General features: G+C 40.6%; 1 protein-coding gene across 4 annotated transcripts in view; it reads left to right on the top strand.

Annotated features, from left to right (window-relative positions):
* Positions 1–20,577, top strand: part of LOC115255819 (solute carrier organic anion transporter family member 4A1) — a 129,869-nt gene that overhangs the window by 87,052 nt on the left and 22,240 nt on the right. For all 4 annotated transcript variants that reach the window (XM_062850161.1, XM_062850160.1, XM_062850159.1 and 1 more), the window contains one exon: positions 13,318–13,420. In XM_062850161.1, coding sequence (XP_062706145.1) covers positions 13,318–13,420 — 103 coding nt within the window. The remainder of the gene's footprint in view (positions 1–13,317; positions 13,421–20,577) is intronic.

Raw genomic sequence — 20,577 nt, 5'->3', positions numbered from 1 at the left:
CCATTGTGCAGTGACTCAAACAACAGAACACCAGAATACACCGTAGATTCGAACCGCTTTAGTGTTAATTATTTAAATCCTTGAGCGCCCTAATAGATCCGCGAAGCCCCTCCGGTTGCCCGGTAGCGCGCCGACCCTGTGACTACGTCCGAGTCTCGCGCTGCTGAGTTGTTGTCGGGCAGAACATTAGTTTCAAGATGCTGGACCGTTTTATTCGGAATTTCATATATAGGTGGCGCTAGTGAGCATGTAAGTATTCAGTTTTTGAGCACATATATATCAAAATCCAGACCACATAGAATTTTGGTGTCTTGGCAAAGTTGTTTATTAGGTAAAGTGTTTACTAATGATGGGCCGTTTGTTTGAAAATTTCACACATAGATGGCGCTACTGAGCGTGCAAATTTTATAATAATATATCTCAGGACCCTGATCACCTAGAATGATGCTATCTTCGTCAAAGTTGTTGAGTTGCTCAAGGACTGACAGATGCTGGTCCGTTTGATTCGGAACTTCACACAAAGATGGCGCTAGTGAGCATGTAAGTATTAAGTACATGATCACATTTATATCAAGATCCTGACCACATAGAAATTTGGTGTCTTTGGCAAAGTAGTATAGGGTCAAGTGTTTACTAATGATGGATTGTTTGTTTGAAAATTTCACACATAGATGGCGTAACTTATCGTGTAAATTTTATTTTTCATATATCAGGATCTTGAGCACCTAGAAATATGATTTTTCCGGCATAGTTGTTGGGTACGTCGAGAACTTACAGGTGATGTAGCGATTGATTTAGAACTCCACGTATAGGTGGTGTTACTGAGCACACATATTTCATATATCTCATATATCGCGGGATTCTGATCACATAGAAAGATGGAGTCTTCGGAAAAGTTGTGGCGTAGGCCAAGTACTTACTGAGCATGGGCCGTTAAAGTTGGAAATTCGCCATACGTAGATAGCATTGGCCAGCATGCAAATTGTATATGTCATATATTTCAGGATTCTGAGCTCAAAGAAACATGGAGTTTTCGGCAAAGTTGTTGGGTAGATCAACGACTTACAGTTAATCGACCATATAATTTGGAATTCCACATGCAGGTGGCGGCAGCAAGCATGCAAATTAAATATCTCATTTATCTCAGGATTCATTGCCATAGCTTTCAGGTTTACCAATTTTGTTGAACAAGTTACTTTTGCGTCGTGGCTCACGCTGTACAACATAGTGACAATCAGTACAATTTATGTGTGAGTATATGTGTGTCCTACTTATTTACATGAAAAACTTGTGGCCGTGCGCATAGCATAGTTAAACAAACTCGATGGTATGACATACTGTTTAAGCAAGAGGAGTCGTAGTGGTACATCTGTTTGTCTGTGATTTCTGTTAGTCCAATAAACTACTATATCTTAGGGTTAAGTTCACCACATTCAATGAAATTTTGAAAATGTATGACTAATAAATTGGTCTTTGTTTACCATTTGACTTGACTCAAATTTGTCTGAAGACAAAAAAGTTACAGCTTGTTGAATACATTTTTAGAAATTCTAATAATTTGCAACCTATTTGTAACTAAATTTATAACTAGCACCGCCTAGAAATGAAATTTTGCATCATCGAACTGTAAGCTGTTAATTTACCAAACATTTTTGCCGTGGAAACCATCTTTCTAAGTAACCAGTGTCCTGAGATTTAAAAAATATAGGCTCTTTAGCGCAACCTATTAGTGAAATTTCGAATCAAACCGCCCATCAACTGTTAGTCCTCGACCAGCTTAACAGTATTGCCGAGCACACCAACCCTGAGATATATGGGTGAGATATAGTGTTATTGTTGTGTCTGTTTGCCTCTGATATCACAAGATGTGATGTCTCTTAGCTTTTTTTGGGATCCACTGGTATGCGTTTGGTTCATCAAAATATTTGAACAGCCCCTTGTGAACACTCTGCGTGTGCACTGAGTGGTGTTTTTTTCTGAGTACCTGCAGAAATTGTGCACTGGGATTAAGACTTGCAGGCTCTTGTGCTATATGAGATATACAAATTGCATGTCCACTGACGCCACCTATGAGCAATATTCAGAGTAAAACGACTCATCATTTATAAGTTCTTGAAACTTATTTGCAGAATCTTCAATTTTACTAAAATTGTTGTGGGCTTCGTGGCCGAGCAGGTAGCGTCAGTCGTTTAGGTGTCTTGTAAGCCTCGGAGTGTGGGTTCGATTTCCGCTCCAGTCGGGGAAAACTTTTCGTCTTTTCGAAAAATTCTGCACTGGGCCACTGGGTGTAATATGTGTTGTCCGTTGTCGAATGTCCATTATCTGTAAGTTCTTGACTTACCAAACATCTTTGCTGAAGATAGTACAGTATGACCCATAAAAAAATGCGAAAGTTTTCGAAGACATTGCTCACGTGCTTCCAATCGATAAACTTTGCATTTTTCTATTGGATAATATAGTCAAGACACTAATTTATCAACGGCATAGGAACATTTACTGATTTGAAAAATAAACATTTGAAAAAAGTAATGTTGAAGATAAGGATCTCAAAAACGTCCTCGCGCCAGAAGTGTTTTTAAGGTTGTAATTTTTGTCAAATTGCTCTCAATCACATTCAATTAAATTTTATTTCAAGAACAGCACTTTCATAGCTAGACAAGGTCTTCAGGCGATCGTTGGTGATTTAGACAGGTGAAAAAAAATTATTATCTTATAAGTTACTAGCTGTACCCGGCAAACTTTGTCTTGCCTACTGCGTTTTTTGACGTTTCAAGTCCAAGTCCCCGTTCAAAATGCTCGAAACCCCGATTTTCAAAAAAACTTTCAATTTTTTCATGTTTTTGTCTCATAAACCTTCCTTGGGTGAAAACTAACAGAACAAAACTTAGACGACCCAAATCGGACCATCCGTTCGCAAGTTATGCGCGGTCCCACGTATGCCACTGCATTTTCATATATATAGATGTGACATTTACTGAAAACTAGAGTGTGCGACAAATGGACATTTTCAGAAAAACAAATGTATTAAGTATCAAACTCTTTTTAAGTACTACGTATTTGTGTCTATTATAAACGTAGGTTTATGAGCCTTCATTAGCAAGAAATTATTTTGATTTTTTTTTTCAAACAGGGTGAAGTTATTTATGGATCTATCTTATCTAAGGGTTTTGAAATATGCCACATTTTTTAGTTTTTGGTTCTCAAGCATCTGATATTGTTTTCAAAAAGTTTTTCAAAGGGCCGCGTTTTTAAGAGTACATATTTCTGCACGATTTACATGTATTTACAAGTTTTCATTTTAATTCGTAAAGCTCCAAAAATTCGAGGAAACATTTATTTTTTTCAGAAATTGATGGCAACTATTAGGTATCCCATATACGTAACCAATGAATATTTTGACACTTATTTGAGATATCCTGTATGACAATCACCTCCTTATTGTAGCCCTATCTAAAAAAACTGAATTCATAAGAAATATTGTAACAAAAATTACCAAAGAAAGAAAAAAATGGATTTTCGCTTTTTTTTTATGGGTCATACTGTAGGACGGTAAAAGAGTTATTAGGACCCTGGGATATTTGAAGTATAAAATTTGCATACTAAGTGGCGTCACCTATGTGTTGATTTTCGAAGCAAATTTTGCATCATCTGTAAGTTCTTGACGTATGAAACAACTTTGCCGAACACATCATCTTTGTATGTGATCAGGATCTTGAGATATATGTGATGTAAAATTTACATTCTCACTAGCGCCACCTATATTTGGAGTTTCAAATCAAACGGCCCATCATCTGGAAGCAATTGACAAACACAACAACTTTCTCGGAGGCGTCATCTTTCTAAGTGATAAGGATCCAGTGATATATGAGATACAAAATTTACATGTTAGCACCACCTAGTGGTGGAATTTTGAATCACCTTCTTCTTCTTCTTTCTGGCTCTACGTCCTCACTGGGACTTGGCCTGCCTCGCTTCAACTTAGTGTTCTTTGAGCATTTCCACAGTTATTAATTGAAGGGCTTCCTTTGCCTGCCATTGCATGAATTTGTATATTGTGAGGCAAGTACAATGATACACTATGCCCAGGGAGTCGAGAAAATTTTCCCGACCGGAACGGGAATCGAACCCGCCGTCTCCGGATTGGCGATCCATAGCCTTAACCACTAGGCTAACTGGAGACCCAATTTCGAATCAATCGGTCCATTATCTGTAAGCGCTCGACTTTCCCGAAGACGTGGTGCTTCTACAAGCTCTAGATCTTCCGATAATTTCGTTTGAAGGCATTATATTACTATTTTTATATCTTTGAACTTACTAATAGGGGAATTTTTGTTTATGGTAAATAGCGCCATCTAGTGAGAAAATTTCGAATTAACCAATTTACCGCCAAATGGCGCATGACTTACCGAACATATTTGCCAAAGACATAAATATTCTAAAACATCGGAATCAAAAGATATGGAGAATTCAATTTGGGGTCCAAATGAACCCCAGGTATATAATATCGCCCAGTTCAACTTTGACATGAAAAAAAAATCAAAGTATGCCATGAAATCAACTTTATTTTGGCTTAAATAATCGAACTAGGTCTAGCTTGAAGGTTTTGAAAAAAAAAAAACAGTCAATATGTTATACCCAACTTGTTTGCCATTACTCCAAAGTTGCCTGGGGTCCAAATGGACCCCAAGTGTCCATTAGACGGTTAAAAAAGTAGATTTAGGTAAGTTAACAATAACCTGTTGTTATCAATTTGATATTCTCCTCTGCTCGGGTAAACTTTTATCATAGACTGTTAGGGAGGTTTGGCAAAGTCTATGATCCATACATATTCGATCTGTAATACCTTACTGGGATAATGCCTACAGTCAGCTAGTGGAATCTCTTAACTCATAGTGATATGACACACTGTCATATGGCATATATATTAAATAGGGGCCCGCCACAATAGATCAACATTTGGTCGCAGTGGAAATGTACCCAACAGGAAAAAAAAAATGATCCATACAAATTTCGGAAAATTTTGTATAGACAAAATTCTACGGGGGTTGGACTGAGGTGGCCAAAAATAAGGCTATGTGGTTTATGGACAGCGCCCATGTAATTATTTCAAACACAATACAGTAATAAGGAAAAACGACTACTCGAGAAGACATGAAAATGTCACAGAAACCAACAGGGAATAGGTATCTGTAACTGAGGAAACTTATCATTTTTCTCACTGTTTATTATGACCTCTTATTAAGACAATCGTAATTGTAAAGGAATTGTAGTATGGCATCCATTATTGATGTTATGAATGTTCCGTTTTAAAACAACATAGACTTTTTTTTAGAAGAAGAGGTCTCTTGGAAGAGCGATATTTGCTTTAACTCAGGAGTTCTCAAACGACTCCAGCTTGCGAACCACTTTTACCGACAGTGTACCAATAACCGATTCTCGGGTAGAGGCGAAGAACAAACCAAGGACAAAATAATAACAAATTTTGCCATCATATCTCATTTTATTATTCGTATGTTATTTATGGATAACACTAAATAACTCGCTAAGAACAAAAAATCATTGTTATTTCTGAGTTATTATTGAATAACATTAAATAACTGAATAATAACAAAATATGCAATCATAGCAAAATAAGTTATTCTGAGCATCCTAAGTAAAATAACACCCTAATTGCATACCGTCTACCTTCATTGGTTTGACCGCATCTAATCTGAACACTTTTTAATTTGACCCCCACTAATATGCACATAGTTCAAACTAAAAAAGGTTCAAACGTCTTTCTGCTCATGGAGCGGGGTGAAACGGAAAGCAGAATCAAAACAAAACAGCAAAAAGTGTTACCATCAGTGTTTTTTTCGATGCCCACAGGGTTACCTACTAGAAGTTCAAATTAAAAAATGAACCCCGTTGGGTTGCATGAGGTGTCGTTCAAACCAACGGGGGTAGACGGTATTCTGCAATCATAACTTGTTTTGTTATTGATGAGTTATTTAGTATTTATTTTATTTTAAATAGAATATTGATGAAGAGCAAATTTTGTTATTGATTTGTTAGGAATAAGAGCTAAGAGAACAAAAAATAATAACTCACATAGTTCCAGAAAAAAATTAAATAATAACTGATCCCACTTCCGACAAACAAAAATGTGAGTTCTTCCTTCGGAAGGGAAGTAAAGTGTGGGTCCCGAGATGAACTAGCCTAGGGCTAAAAATCTTGTTAATACAGATAAACAAAAATAATAATAACTTATTTTGTTATTAGGGGGATTAGGGGCATAATGGACACCCTAAGCAAATGAGTACGTTAGGCCTGTATAACATTATAAAAGTTAACATATTATCAGTTGGCTTACAACTTTAACTTGTTTCCTACGTCTTTCAATGATTTACAACAGGTAGAATGTCTTTTTTGTGAAGAAATAATGAATTGTAAATCGTGTGTTTTTTAGGACTGGCAGGAAAGGTACGGGGCGAAATGGACACCCATCGGGGCATAATGGACACCCCTACGTATTTTATGCTAATTCTTTGGTTACATCGATCAGTTAAGTAACTTGCCTACGGAGATCAATACCACAGATATAATACTCCATCTTAGACGAGTTTACATAACATCAAAGTTAATTAAATAAACTTTAGACTAAAATAATCGAATTGACTTTTTCCAAACTCTCTAAAACGCCTAACAGTATGCAATGTGCGTACATCCATTGATAATTGCCAGTGTTCATTTCGCCCCGAATCGACTACAACATTAAAATTGCTATTTTAGGTAAATTCTGATCAAAAATAAAATATTTCATCCATTGCTAAATCTTCGTATACATGTAGATAAAGTAACAATTCACTTGTTTTATGATTGACTCACTCCAACACTCGTGATACCTTATTTGATGCTGCTTCGAAATTATAAGAATTTCACCATATGAAAAACTTATTTTAATTTCAAAGATATTTTGGTTATTTTGGAGGAATATAAATGGTACTTTTGAAAATCAGAGCCTTGACTTGTTCCTTTACACTTATGCATTAAAAGTTTTACATAAAAGTCAACGGTTTCAGCAAAAACAGGGGTGTCCATTTCGCCCCGGGTGTCCATTATGCCCCTAATCCCCCTATAAGATCAAACCAAGGACAAAACATTTCAGAACTTACAATACAGTTTTTGCAATCATAAGAACAAAATTTACAATTATGATGATCTTATTTGAAATAACTTATTTTGTTCTTACTTTGTTCTCAATAACTCGATAATAACTTACTCAGTTATTCTCCATTTTGAAATTTTTTGTCCTTGGTTTGTACTTATAAGGACAAAATAAGTTATTATTGTTTTATTCTCCGGTACAAAGTCAGTTATTATTTTTGTTCTTTTAGCTCTTATTCTCAACAAACCAATAACATATTTTGCCATTCAGCTATTCATTTTTTATGGCAAAATTTGATCTTCGTTAGTTATTTTCTTCTACCCGGGTTATGACATAATTATGTACATAAGGACACTTTTGCTGAATTGACCACAAGTAACCAACATTGGAAGCTGAAATTATTATTTTGTTGCTTCGTATATCTGTAACTTTTGAAGTGAACGGTACTCAACCAATTCAATACAAATCAAAATTCACATTATACCATGACGACTGCCAAAATTCCATCCAAATCGGATCACTAGAAACCGAGTCCCATATCGTCAAACTTGGTCATTTTGTAGGAAAAGCGGTTGGTGGTCTTAACCCTTTCCTTCCCACGACTTTGAACGAATATTTCTATGCCAAGAAAGCGTTTCCGAAAAAAGTGCTTGAACAAAAGTTATTGCAAATTGGCCAATTTTTTTCGAAATCAACATAAAAATTTTTAGTTGTAAATCAATAGCATTTTGATTGTTTATCAATAGTTCAACTATTGAAACAAGTAGTTTTGAGTTGGGTTTACCTAATGAGATTATAATTATATTTAAAAAACTATTGCATCATATTCATCTAATTTCGTTTGTCTCGAGTTCGTCGCAAATTGATGGTGCTCTAGAGCAACCATGGGAAGTAGATGGTTAATGTTTTATCCGATCTGACCCTATGTTATTGTAGACAGTAGGGACATCTGTAATGGCAATTGATATACTCACCTTTGCAACTTTATCCATGATCTGTGCAAGTATCCGTGCTATTCTATGCTAGATGTTGCATCACATGTCGGCTAACTGTTGCATCACAATAAGAGAGTCCATTGCACTGCAGTAATGCACCCACCTAGCACGAGACTAAATCAAAGCCACTTATTGTGCAATAAATCGAATAAACCCATCGAAATCGAATTACTCTACCCCAGCACCGCCAATGCAGTGCCATAATCAATAGGTCTCAATTGGAAAATTGCTACTGCTTTTCATTCCCATCGATCACATCCCAGTCAACTAGCAGTCCACCGAAGCCCATAATGGTACCCATAGACCATCTGCGCCCTCCGGAAATCCATGAAACCATTTAATGTTCCTCTCGAGGACGACGACGACGGTGGCTCAATAAAAGCCAAACGCACTTTACCTATCTTCTTTTCGACGAGCCTCCCCATAAGGGCACTACTGATAGCAGTGAGGGGAAAAGATAACTTCCGGCAAAACGCGCTCTCCCGACATCCGTGTGTTTTTCCTTTTCCCTAATAGACTCACTTGGACAGGATAATAAAACGGGCGATGAATGAAATTATGATGGAAATATTTTTATATTGTTTTCGTTTACACTGCCAAGTCCAATAGAAAGGGGCGAGTGAGAGTTGTGTGGAATGGTTCATACCCTCCATGCCAAGGGAAAACAGCACAGGTTGTTCCCTGTAGGCAATAAACCCATAAAGTGATGCGATCCCTAAAATTGAAGTCAAAGTGTGGGCAGGAATGCTCTACTTGCTTTACTACCAATCGATGTGAGCGGAAATTTGATTATTATTAGAATCTGATGCAGGGGAACGGAATCCATCTTAAGAAAAGTGCTCCCATTTACATCCTATCTAAAACAAACCTACGCAGCAAATAAATTGGTAATATCCAGGTGCGTAATTTCTGACAATTTATCAATTTTCGAACGTAATTTCTCTTGGGTACATCGTTTTCCAACAATTATCATATGTACTTACCATGTAAGCTCTCCTGAGATTCTTTAAGAAATTCCTCATGGGATTGCTTCCGGGATTTCTCATGGGGTTTCTTCAGAAATTCCTCCAACAATTATTTTTTCAGGAACAACTTTAGGGATTATTTTAAAAATGACTCCAACAACTCTTTTTGGCCTGCCTTCAGGAATTCTTTCTGAAACTCCTCCAGGAATTAATTCAAGGCCTCTTGGGATTGCATCCGAGATTCCTCTTGAGATTTCTTCAGGAACTCCTCCTGGTATTTATTCTGGTTTTACTACAGGGCTGTACTCTGAATGATTGATTCCTTCAGGAATTCCTTCAGGGATTCCTCCCGAGATTTCTCCCGGGATTCCTCCCGGGATTCCTCCCGGAATTCATCCAGGAATTCCTCCAGGGATTCCTCCTGAATGTGCTATAGTGATTTTTCAAGGAAATCCTCGAGGAATTCTACCAGGGATTTTCTCTAGAGATTCCTCCTGGAATTTACGTAGTGCTTCCTCCAAACATTCCTTCAGGAATTACTTTATGGATTCCTCTGAGGATTGCTCTAGGATTCCTCTAAGGATTGCTCTAGGAATTCCTCCAGGAATTTCTTTAGGAATGCCTCCAGACTGGAGGTACTCCTCCAAGCATTCTTCCGAAAGTTCTTCCACGGATTGCCCCAAGGATTCCATCAGGCATTTTTCTAGGATTATATTAAGGGACTCCTCCAGGAATATCTTCAAGTATTTTAGCAGGAATTACCCCAGGAATTCCTTCGGATATTCTTCCAGGAATTGATCCTAGAATACCTCCAGGAATTCCTTCAGAAATTACTACGACAATTTCTCCATGAATTTATATAGAAAATCCCTCATGGACTCCTTTAGAAATTCCCCCCGCGGATCCCTCCCCGAATTTGTCCAGGAATTACTCCAGGCATTCCTATAGGCATTCCGCCAGGAGTTCTTCCTGGACTTCTATCAGGATGTCCTCCAGGCATTTCTCCTGGGACTCTTCCAGGAATTCCACCAAGAATTCCACCAAGAATTCTCCCAGGAATTACCCCAGGAATTGATTTATAAATTCCTTCGGAAAGTCCTATAGTAATTCTTCTGTGAATTTCTCCAGGAAATCCTCTAGGGGTTCCTTCAGAAATTTCAGGAATTTCTTAAGGAATTCCACCAGGAATTTTCAGGGACTTCTCCGGGAGTTCTTCCAGGATTTCCTCCAGAAATTTCTTCTCCAGGAGTTTCTCCTCCAGGGATTCCTCCAGAGATTCCTCCAGGGATTCCTCCAGGAATTCCTCCAGTAATTCCACCAGGAATTCCTCCAATTATTTACCAGGAATTACTTCAGGTATGTCTCTATGGATTCTTCCAGGAATTCCTCCAGGAATTCTTTCAGGAACTCTTTCAGGAATTCTTCCAGGGACAGAAATTTCCTCAAGAATTCATTTAAAGATTTCTCCAGAAGTTCCTCCAGGCATTCCTACTGAAGTTTCTCCAGAAATTGTTTCAGGGAATTCCACAGAAACTCCTTCAGCGATTTTTCCAAGGATTCTTCAGATTTTTTTCAGGAATTCCTCCCAAAATTCCTCTATGTAATCCTCCAGGAATTTATTCAGGGATTCCTTCAAGATTTCTTCCGGGGTTTGCTCCAGGAATTCATCCAAGAATTCATCCAGGGAGTCCTCCAGCAATTCCTCCTGGGATATCTCTAGGAATACATCCAGAGGTCCCTTCCAGAATTTCTTCACCAGGAATTTATCCAGGAATTCATCCAGGGATTGCTTCAGGAAATTGTCCCGAAACTTCTCCAGGGGTGTCTCAAGGAATTCAAAGAAATATCTACAGAAATTCCGTCAGGGATTGCTTCAAAAATTCCTCTATCGATTTATCCAGGAATTCCCCTAGATACACTTTCGGAAATTCCTCCAACAATTTCTCTAGAGATTTAGTCAGGAATTTGTCCAAACGCTTCGCCAGGATTTCCTCCAGAGATTCCTATAGGAATTACCTCAGGGATTTCTCAAGGAATTCCTTCAGGGATTTCTACAAGAATTCCTCAAGGGTTTCTAAAGGAATTCTTCCAGAAATGCCGCAAAGAATTCCTCTAGAAATTTGCCTACAAATTCCTCCAGGAATTCCTCAAAAGATTTCTACAGAAATTTGTTCAGGGATTCCTCCCATAACTGCTCTAAGGATTCCTCCAGGGATTTGTACAGGGTTTACTCCAGGCATACCTGCAGGAATTCTCCTCTATGGATTTCACCAGGAATTCCTCCAGGGATTTCTCCGGGAGTTCCTGTAGTTTTTCCTTCAGAAAGTTTTCTCGGGATATTTACAAAAATTTATTCAGGGGTTCGGTCGGAAACATCAGAAATCCAACCATCATCTTTTCCAGGGATTCACCCAAAAAAATTTCCAGGATTACCTGAAGATTTTTTGAACTACTTGAAGAATTCCTGGAGGAATTCCTCCAGTGATTTGTTTTGGAATTCTGTAAGATAATTTTAGAGGAATACAGGAGCCAGAAAATTCTCCAAGAAGTCATACAGGAATTCTTTCACAATTATCTCTTAGAAATCTTCAAGGAGTTCCTTCATACAAAGTTTTATTCAGGAATCCATCCATGAATTTCATGAAATGCGCCACGAATTCCCCTAGGCATTCATTCTTGAATTCCTCCAGACATTTCTTTTCGAATACTTTGCAGCTATTCGTTCAGGGATTCCTTCTGGTGAATTCCAGGATTTTTCCAAGAATTCTATCATTTGAGAGTTCTCCGAAAATACCTTCAAGAAATTCTCTATGAATTTCTCCAGGGTTTCTCTCGAGGGTTTCCTTCAGTGATAGTTTTAAGGCTTTTACGAGAATACCTTCAAAATCTCTTCCAATGATCCTTACGGGAATATACCAATTTACATTTCTATAAGATTATTTTCTGAGTTGAGTATATGCAGTATACAGGAGTATATAAAACTGTTTTTTTAGGAAATTCCTTCGAGAATGTACTCGGAACGATACAACTGAAGGTTTATACTTAGAGTAATAGAGATCCATGATATTCAAAGATTGCTAATAAGTATAGACAAAATGGATGATTAATTACTTAAAGAACTCCAGTTAGCCATATAAAACATTCCTAGGCATTTCCAAAAAAATCTTCGGACGGGTTCTTTCGGAGAAAATTTGGAAGGAAACAATGAGATGTACCTGCTTAGGGCTGAAAATGTCTAAAATAAAGTAATAATAATAATTGAAAGGAAATCATGAAGAAAATTCTGAATTAGTCCTAATAAGAGTTCGTAATTTCCTAAAGAGTTCAGCAATGATTTGTTACGATAGTTAGAAATATTAACAAAATAAATATTGTAAGCTCCAGAAGAAACAATGCACGAGTAAAGAACTTACAATTTACAGTCTATTGATCGGATTCGTCGTATTTCCTACACATAGAATGAAAATAATCCCACGCTGGGAGCTGCTAAAGATGCCATACATCAGCTCGTTAGCAATAAAAGATGGAATCACAGCTGAGCTCAACTTGATGGGCCCAGGTAAATAGACCACCTGTCTTCATCGGTTGATAGTCAGAACCTGGCAAACCGAACAGCTACCGAAGGATTGGAAGAAAGGGAAAACCTGCCCATTCACAAGAAAGGTAATCATTTGGGATTTGAAGAACTTCAGTGCGATCACCATTTTGAATACCGACTACAAAGTGCTCTCCGAGATCACCTTCTATCATCTGCCCCCTAAAACGAATGAGTTCGTGGGGAGTTATCAATCCTCCGGAAATGTCGCGAATACTAGGCTCCAACACATCTCCTGTTCATCGACTTCAAGGTAGCAGATGATCATTTTGATAAGACAGCCTCGCTCCCTTGGCTTCATTCTTCTATACGGCATGGTCTAAAGAAACTTACAATATCAAGAATTTCAGACGGGCCCATAAATTACTTAACCTGCCACTCTTGGCGTGAAAAACTAACACTATAGAAATTTGCCATGTTTATCCCGAATTAAAATTTATGTTGCACATACCAACCGTTTGACATATTTTGCTCTACACCGAGGACTAAGCACCAGCAATGTTGGTTGGGCCTATCTCGCCTGTGTTCAACACATGTTGTTGCTTAGTTTACTCCAACTCCCACATAGTCTACGATTTTAATAAAGCCCAATTTTCCTGCCAATTTCTTCCACAGGCATCTACTACACGATGGCGGTCGTTGGTCCAGCTGCCGGTTACGTTATTGGTGGCCAGCTATTGCTCTTCTACACCGATATGTTCGTAGTGGATTCCTCAACGTAAGTACCATCCAACCGGCGCTGCTTTTCGAATAAGGCAGACTGTGCGGCAGCTTGCTAAAAAGGCATTAAATTATTCAAAACCACATTGCAATCCATCTCGTCCCTCTCCCCCAACGGAAATTTCGCACAATATCAAGTACCGAACCGAAAACCGACACTGACTGATCTGTTTATAAACCATTTTCCTCATTGTTGACATTCGTTCACACCTCTCTATTGCCTCCCCTCCCACGACCGACCAGACCTGTAACACATCAACACCCCGAGAGAGCCCGTTGTAAGTATGATGTTTCATGGGCTGATCATATTTCACTGTTGAAAATGCTTTGACATCCATGTGCACAACAGAACATGTGCTCGATGAACAAATTGAGATTTGAAATTATGAAAAGAAATCCACGTACTCCGGTGAGACTCGAACTCACGACTCCCAATTCGCTAGACGGGCGCTTCTATTCCTTCAAGCTACGGAGTCACTCGACTATCTCCGTCGCCAGCAGGCCTAGAACTGAACTCGATTCCACAATCGCACATGGTTATCTTCTTTTCACAATCCAAACCCCCTTCGGATGGGATTAGATGAACATCTAACACATTGTCTGTTGTGCACATGTATGTCAAAGCGGGAGAGGAAGTTATTTTTTTTTTAATTGTCGAGAGCTTCGGGCACTGCCTTCCAATCACTTATTGGTATGGCAATTAGTGTGCAGTCGGACTCTCGACGGGTCGGTCCTCGGCCGACCGAATACGGTAAGGGTGACCGTAGCACCTTACAAATGTCAATTTCTTGATTTTGCTTTGGCTGACCAAGCCATGTGGGAAATTACACTGTTGAAAATGCTTTGACATCCATGTGCACAACAGAACATGTGCTCGATGAACAAATTGAGATTTGAAATTATGAAAAGAAATCCACGTACTCCGGTGAGACTCGAACTCACGACTCCCAATTCGCTAGACGGGCGCTTCTATTCCTTCAAGCTACGGAGTCACTCGACTATCTCCGTCGCCAGCAGGCCTAGAACTGAACTCGATTCCACAATCGCACATGGTTATCTTCTTTTCACAATCCAAACCCCCTTCGGATGGGATTAGATGAACATCTAACACATTGTCTGTTGTGCACATGTATGTCAAAGCGGGAGAGGAAGTTATTTTTTTAATTGTCGAGAGCTTCGGGCACTGCCTTCCAATCACTTATTGGTATGGCAATTAGTGTGCAGTCGGACTCTCGACGGGTCGGTCCTCGGCCGACCGAATACGGTAAGGGTGACCGTAGCACCTTACAAATGTCAATTTCTTGATTTTGCTTTGGCTGACCAAGCCATGTGGGAAATTACACTGTTGAAAATGCTTTGACATCCATGTGCACAACAGAACATGTGCTCGATGAACAAATTGAGATTTGAAATTATGAAAAGAAATCCACGTACTCCGGTGAGACTCGAACTCACGACTCCCAATTCGCTAGACGGGCGCTTCTATTCCTTCAAGCTACGGAGTCACTCGACTATCTCCGTCGCCAGCAGGCCTAGAACTGAACTCGATTCCACAATCGCACATGGTTATCTTCTTTTCACAATCCAAACCCCCTTCGGATGGGATTAGATGAACATCTAACACATTGTCTGTTGTGCACATGTATGTCAAAGCGGGAGAGGAAGTTATTTTTTTAATTGTCGAGAGCTTCGGGCACTGCCTTCCAATCACTTATTGGTATGGCAATTAGTGTGCAGTCGGACTCTCGACGGGTCGGTCCTCGGCCGACCGAATACGGTAAGGGTGACCGTAGCACCTTACAAATGTCAATTTCTTGATTTTGCTTTGGCTGACCAAGCCATGTGGGAAATTACACTGTTGAAAATGCTTTGACATCCATGTGCACAACAGAACATGTGCTCGATGAACAAATTGAGATTTGAAATTATGAAAAGAAATCCACGTACTCCGGTGAGACTCGAACTCACGACTCCCAATTCGCTAGACGGGCGCTTCTATTCCTTCAAGCTACGGAGTCACTCGACTATCTCCGTCGCCAGCAGGCCTAGAACTGAACTCGATTCCACAATCGCACATGGTTATCTTCTTTTCACAATCCAAACCCCCTTCGGATGGGATTAGATGAACATCTAACACATTGTCTGTTGTGCACATGTATGTCAAAGCGGGAGAGGAAGTTATTTTTTTAATTGTCGAGAGCTTCGGGCACTGCCTTCCAATCACTTATTGGTATGGCAATTAGTGTGCAGTCGGACTCTCGACGGGTCGGTCCTCGGCCGACCGAATACGGTAAGGGTGACCGTAGCACCTTACAAATGTCAATTTCTTGATTTTGCTTTGGCTGACCAAGCCATGTGGGAAATTACACTGTTGAAAATGCTTTGACATCCATGTGCACAACAGAACATGTGCTCGATGAACAAATTGAGATTTGAAATTATGAAAAGAAATCCACGTACTCCGGTGAGACTCGAACTCACGACTCCCAATTCGCTAAAAAAATAACTTCCTCTCCCGCTTTGACATACATGTGCACAACAGACAATGTGTTAGATGTTCATCTAATCCCATCCGAAGGGGGTTTGGATTGTGAAAAGAAGATAACCATGTGCGATTGTGGAATCGAGTTCAGTTCTAGGCCTGCTGGCGACGGAGATAGTCGAGTGACTCCGTAGCTTGAAGGAATAGAAGCGCCCGTCTAGCGAATTGGGAGTCGTGAGTTCGAGTCTCACCGGAGTACGTGGATTTCTTTTCATAATTTCAAATCTCAATTTGTTCATCGAGCACATGTTCTGTTGTGCACATGGATGTCAAAGCATTTTCAACAGTGTAATTTCCCACATGGCTTGGTCAGCCAAAGCAAAATCAAGAAATTGACATTTGTAAGGTGCTACGGTCACCCTTACCGTATTCGGTCGGCCGAGGACCGACCCGTCGAGAGTCCGACTGCACACTAATTGCCATACCAATAAGTGATTGGAAGGCAGTGCCCGAAGCTCTCGACAATTAAAAAAATAACTTCCTCTCCCGCTTTGACATACATGTGCACAACAGACAATTTGTTAGATGTTCATCTAATCCCATCCGAAGGGGGTTTGGATTGTGAAAAGAAGATAACCATGTGCGATTGTGGAATCGAGTTCAGTTCTAGGCCTGCTGGCGACGGAGATAGTCGAGTGACTCCGTAGCTTGAAGGAATAGAAGCGCCCGTCTAGCGAATTGGGAGTCGTGAGTTCGAGTCTCACCGGAGTACGTGGATTTCTTTTCATAATTTCAAATCTCAATTTGTTCATCGAGCACATGTTCTGTTGTGCACATGGATGTCAAAGCATTTTCAACAGTGTAATTTCCCACATGGCTTGGTCAGCCAAAGCAAAATCAAGAAATTGACATTTGTAAGGTGCTACGGTCACCCTTACCGTATTCGGTCGGCCGAGGACCGACCCGTCGAGAGTCCGACTGCACACTAATTGCCATACCAATAAGTGATTGGAAGGCAGTGCCCGAAGCTCTCGACAATTAAAAAAATAACTTCCTCTCCCGCTTTGACATACATGTGCACAACAGACAATGTGTTAGATGTTCATCTAATCCCATCCGAAGGGGGTTTGGATTGTGAAAAGAAGATAACCATGTGCGATTGTGGAATCGAGTTCAGTTCTAGGCCTGCTGGCGACGGAGATAGTCGAGTGACTCCGTAGCTTGAAGGAATAGAAGCGCCCGTCTAGCGAATTGGGAGTCGTGAGTTCGAGTCTCACCGGAGTACGTGGATTTCTTTTCATAATTTCAAATCTCAATTTGTTCATCGAGCACATGTTCTGTTGTGCACATGGATGTCAAAGCATTTTCAACAGTGTAATTTCCCACATGGCTTGGTCAGCCAAAGCAAAATCAAGAAATTGACATTTGTAAGGTGCTACGGTCACCCTTACCGTATTCGGTCGGCCGAGGACCGACCCGTCGAGAGTCCGACTGCACACTAATTGCCATACCAATAAGTGATTGGAAGGCAGTGCCCGAAGCTCTCGACAATTAAAAAAATAACTTCCTCTCCCGCTTTGACATACATGTGCACAACAGACAATGTGTTAGATGTTCATCTAATCCCATCCGAAGGGGGTTTGGATTGTGAAAAGAAGATAACCATGTGCGATTGTGGAATCGAGTTCAGTTCTAGGCCTGCTGGCGACGGAGATAGTCGAGTGACTCCGTAGCTTGAAGGAATAGAAGCGCCCGTCTAGCGAATTGGGAGTCGTGAGTTCGAGTCTCACCGGAGTACGTGGATTTCTTTTCATAATTTCAAATCTCAATTTGTTCATCGAGCACATGTTCTGTTGTGCACATGGATGTCAAAGCATTTTCAACAGTGTAATTTCCCACATGGCTTGGTCAGCCAAAGCAAAATCAAGAAATTGACATTTGTAAGGTGCTACGGTCACCCTTACCGTATTCGGTCGGCCGAGGACCGACCCGTCGAGAGTCCGACTGCACACTAATTGCCATACCAATAAGTGATTGGAAGGCAGTGCCCGAAGCTCTCGACAATTAAAAAAATAACTTCCTCTCCCGCTTTGACATACATGTGCACAACAGACAATGTGTTAGATGTTCATCTAATCCCATCCGAAGGGGGTTTGGATTGTGAAAAGAAGATAACCATGTGCGATTGTGGAATCGAGTTCAGTTCTAGGCCTGCTGGCGACGGAGATAGTCGAGTGACTCCGTAGCTTGAAGGAATAGAAGCGCCCGTCTAGCGAATTGGGAGTCGTGAGTTCGAGTCTCACCGGAGTACGTGGATTTCTTTTCATAATTTCAAATCTCAATTTGTTCATCGAGCACATGTTCTGTTGTGCACATGGATGTCAAAGCATTTTCAACAGTGTAATTTCCCACATGGCTTGGTCAGCCAAAGCAAAATCAAGAAATTGACATTTGTAAGGTGCTACGGTCACCCTTACCGTATTCGGTCGGCCGAGGACCGACCCGTCGAGAGTCCGACTGCACACTAATTGCCATACCAATAAGTGATTGGAAGGCAGTGCCCGAAGCTCTCGACAATTAAAAAAATAACTTCCTCTCCCGCTTTGACATACATGTGCACAACAGACAATGTGTTAGATGTTCATCTAATCCCATCCGAAGGGGGTTTGGATTGTGAAAAGAAGATAACCATGTGCGATTGTGGAATCGAGTTCAGTTCTAGGCCTGCTGGCGACGGAGATAGTCGAGTGACTCCGTAGCTTGAAGGAATAGAAGCGCCCGTCTAGCGAATTGGGAGTCGTGAGTTCGAGTCTCACCGGAGTACGTGGATTTCTTTTCATAATTTCAAATCTCAATTTGTTCATCGAGCACATGTTCTGTTGTGCACATGGATGTCAAAGCATTTTCAACAGTGTAATTTCCCACATGGCTTGGTCAGCCAAAGCAAAATCAAGAAATTGACATTTGTAAGGTGCTACGGTCACCCTTACCGTATTCGGTCGGCCGAGGACCGACCCGTCGAGAGTCCGACTGCACACTAATTGCCATACCAATAAGTGATTGGAAGGCAGTGCCCGAAGCTCTCGACAATTAAAAAAATAACTTCCTCTCCCGCTTTGACATACATGTGCACAACAGACAATGTGTTAGATGTTCATCTAATCCCATCCGAAGGGGGTTTGGATTGTGAAAAGAAGATAACCATGTGCGATTGTGGAATCGAGTTCAGTTCTAGGCCTGCTGGCGACGGAGATAGTCGAGTGACTCCGTAGCTTGAAGGAATAGAAGCGCCCGTCTAGCGAATTGGGAGTCGTGAGTTCGAGTCTCACCGGAGTACGTGGATTTCTTTTCATAATTTCAAATCTCAATTTGTTCATCGAGCACATGTTCTGTTGTGCACATGGATGTCAAAGCATTTTCAACAGTGTAATTTCCCACATGGCTTGGTCAGCCAAAGCAAAATCAAGAAATTGACATTTGTAAGGTGCTACGGTCACCCTTACCGTATTCGGTCGGCCGAGGACCGACCCGTCGAGAGTCCGACTGCACACTAATTGCCATACCAATAAGTGATTGGAAGGCAGTGCCCGAAGCTCTCGACAATTAAAAAAATAACTTCCTCTCCCGCTTTGACATACATGTGCACAACAGACAATGTGTTAGATGTTCATCTAATCCCATCCGAAGGGGGTTTGGATTGTGAAAAGAAGATAACCATGTGCGATTGTGGAATCGAGTTCAGTTCTAGGCCTGCTGGCGACGGAGATAGTCGAGTGACTCCGTAGCTTGAAGGAATAGAAGCGCCCGTCTAGCGAATTGGGAGTCGTGAGTTCGAGTCTCACCGGAGTACGTGGATTTCTTTTCATAATTTCAAATCTCAATTTGTTCATCGAGCACATGTTCTGTTGTGCACATGGATGTCAAAGCATTTTCAACAGTGTAATTTCCCACATGGCTTGGTCAGCCAAAGCAAAATCAAGAAATTGACATTTGTAAGGTGCTACGGTCACCCTTACCGTATTCGGTCGGCCGAGGACCGACCCGTCGAGAGTCCGACTGCACACTAATTGCCATACCAATAAGTGATTGGAAGGCAGTGCCCGAAGCTCTCGACAATTAAAAAAATAACTTCCTCTCCCGCTTTGACATACATGTGCACAACAGACAATGTGTTAGATGTTCATCTAATCCCATCCGAAGGGGGTTTGGATTGTGAAAAGAAGATAACCATGTGCGATTGTGGAATCGAGTTCAGTTCTAGGCCTGCTGGCGACGGAGATAGTCGAGTGACTCCGTAGCTTGAAGGAATAGAAGCGCCCGTCTAGCGAATTGGGAGTCGTGAGTTCGAGTCTCACCGGAGTACGTGGATTTCTTTTCATAATTTCAAATCTCAATTTGTTCATCGAGCACATGTTCTGTTGTGCACATGGATGTCAAAGCATTTTCAACAGTGTAATTTCCCACATGGCTTGGTCAGCCAAAGCAAAATCAAGAAATTGACATTTGTAAGGTGCTACGGTCACCCTTACCGTATTCGGTCGGCCGAGGACCGACCCGTCGAGAGTCCGACTGCACACTAATTGCCATACCAATAAGTGATTGGAAGGCAGTGCCCGAAGCTCTCGACAATTAAAAAAATAACTTCCTCTCCCGCTTTGACATACATGTGCACA

This window comes from Aedes albopictus, chromosome 2 (genome assembly GCF_035046485.1).
Source record: "Aedes albopictus strain Foshan chromosome 2, AalbF5, whole genome shotgun sequence".
NCBI lineage: Eukaryota > Metazoa > Arthropoda > Insecta > Diptera > Culicidae > Aedes > Aedes albopictus.
The sequence above is the reverse complement of the archived record's forward strand: the minus strand, read 5'-3'. Positions and strand labels throughout refer to the sequence as shown.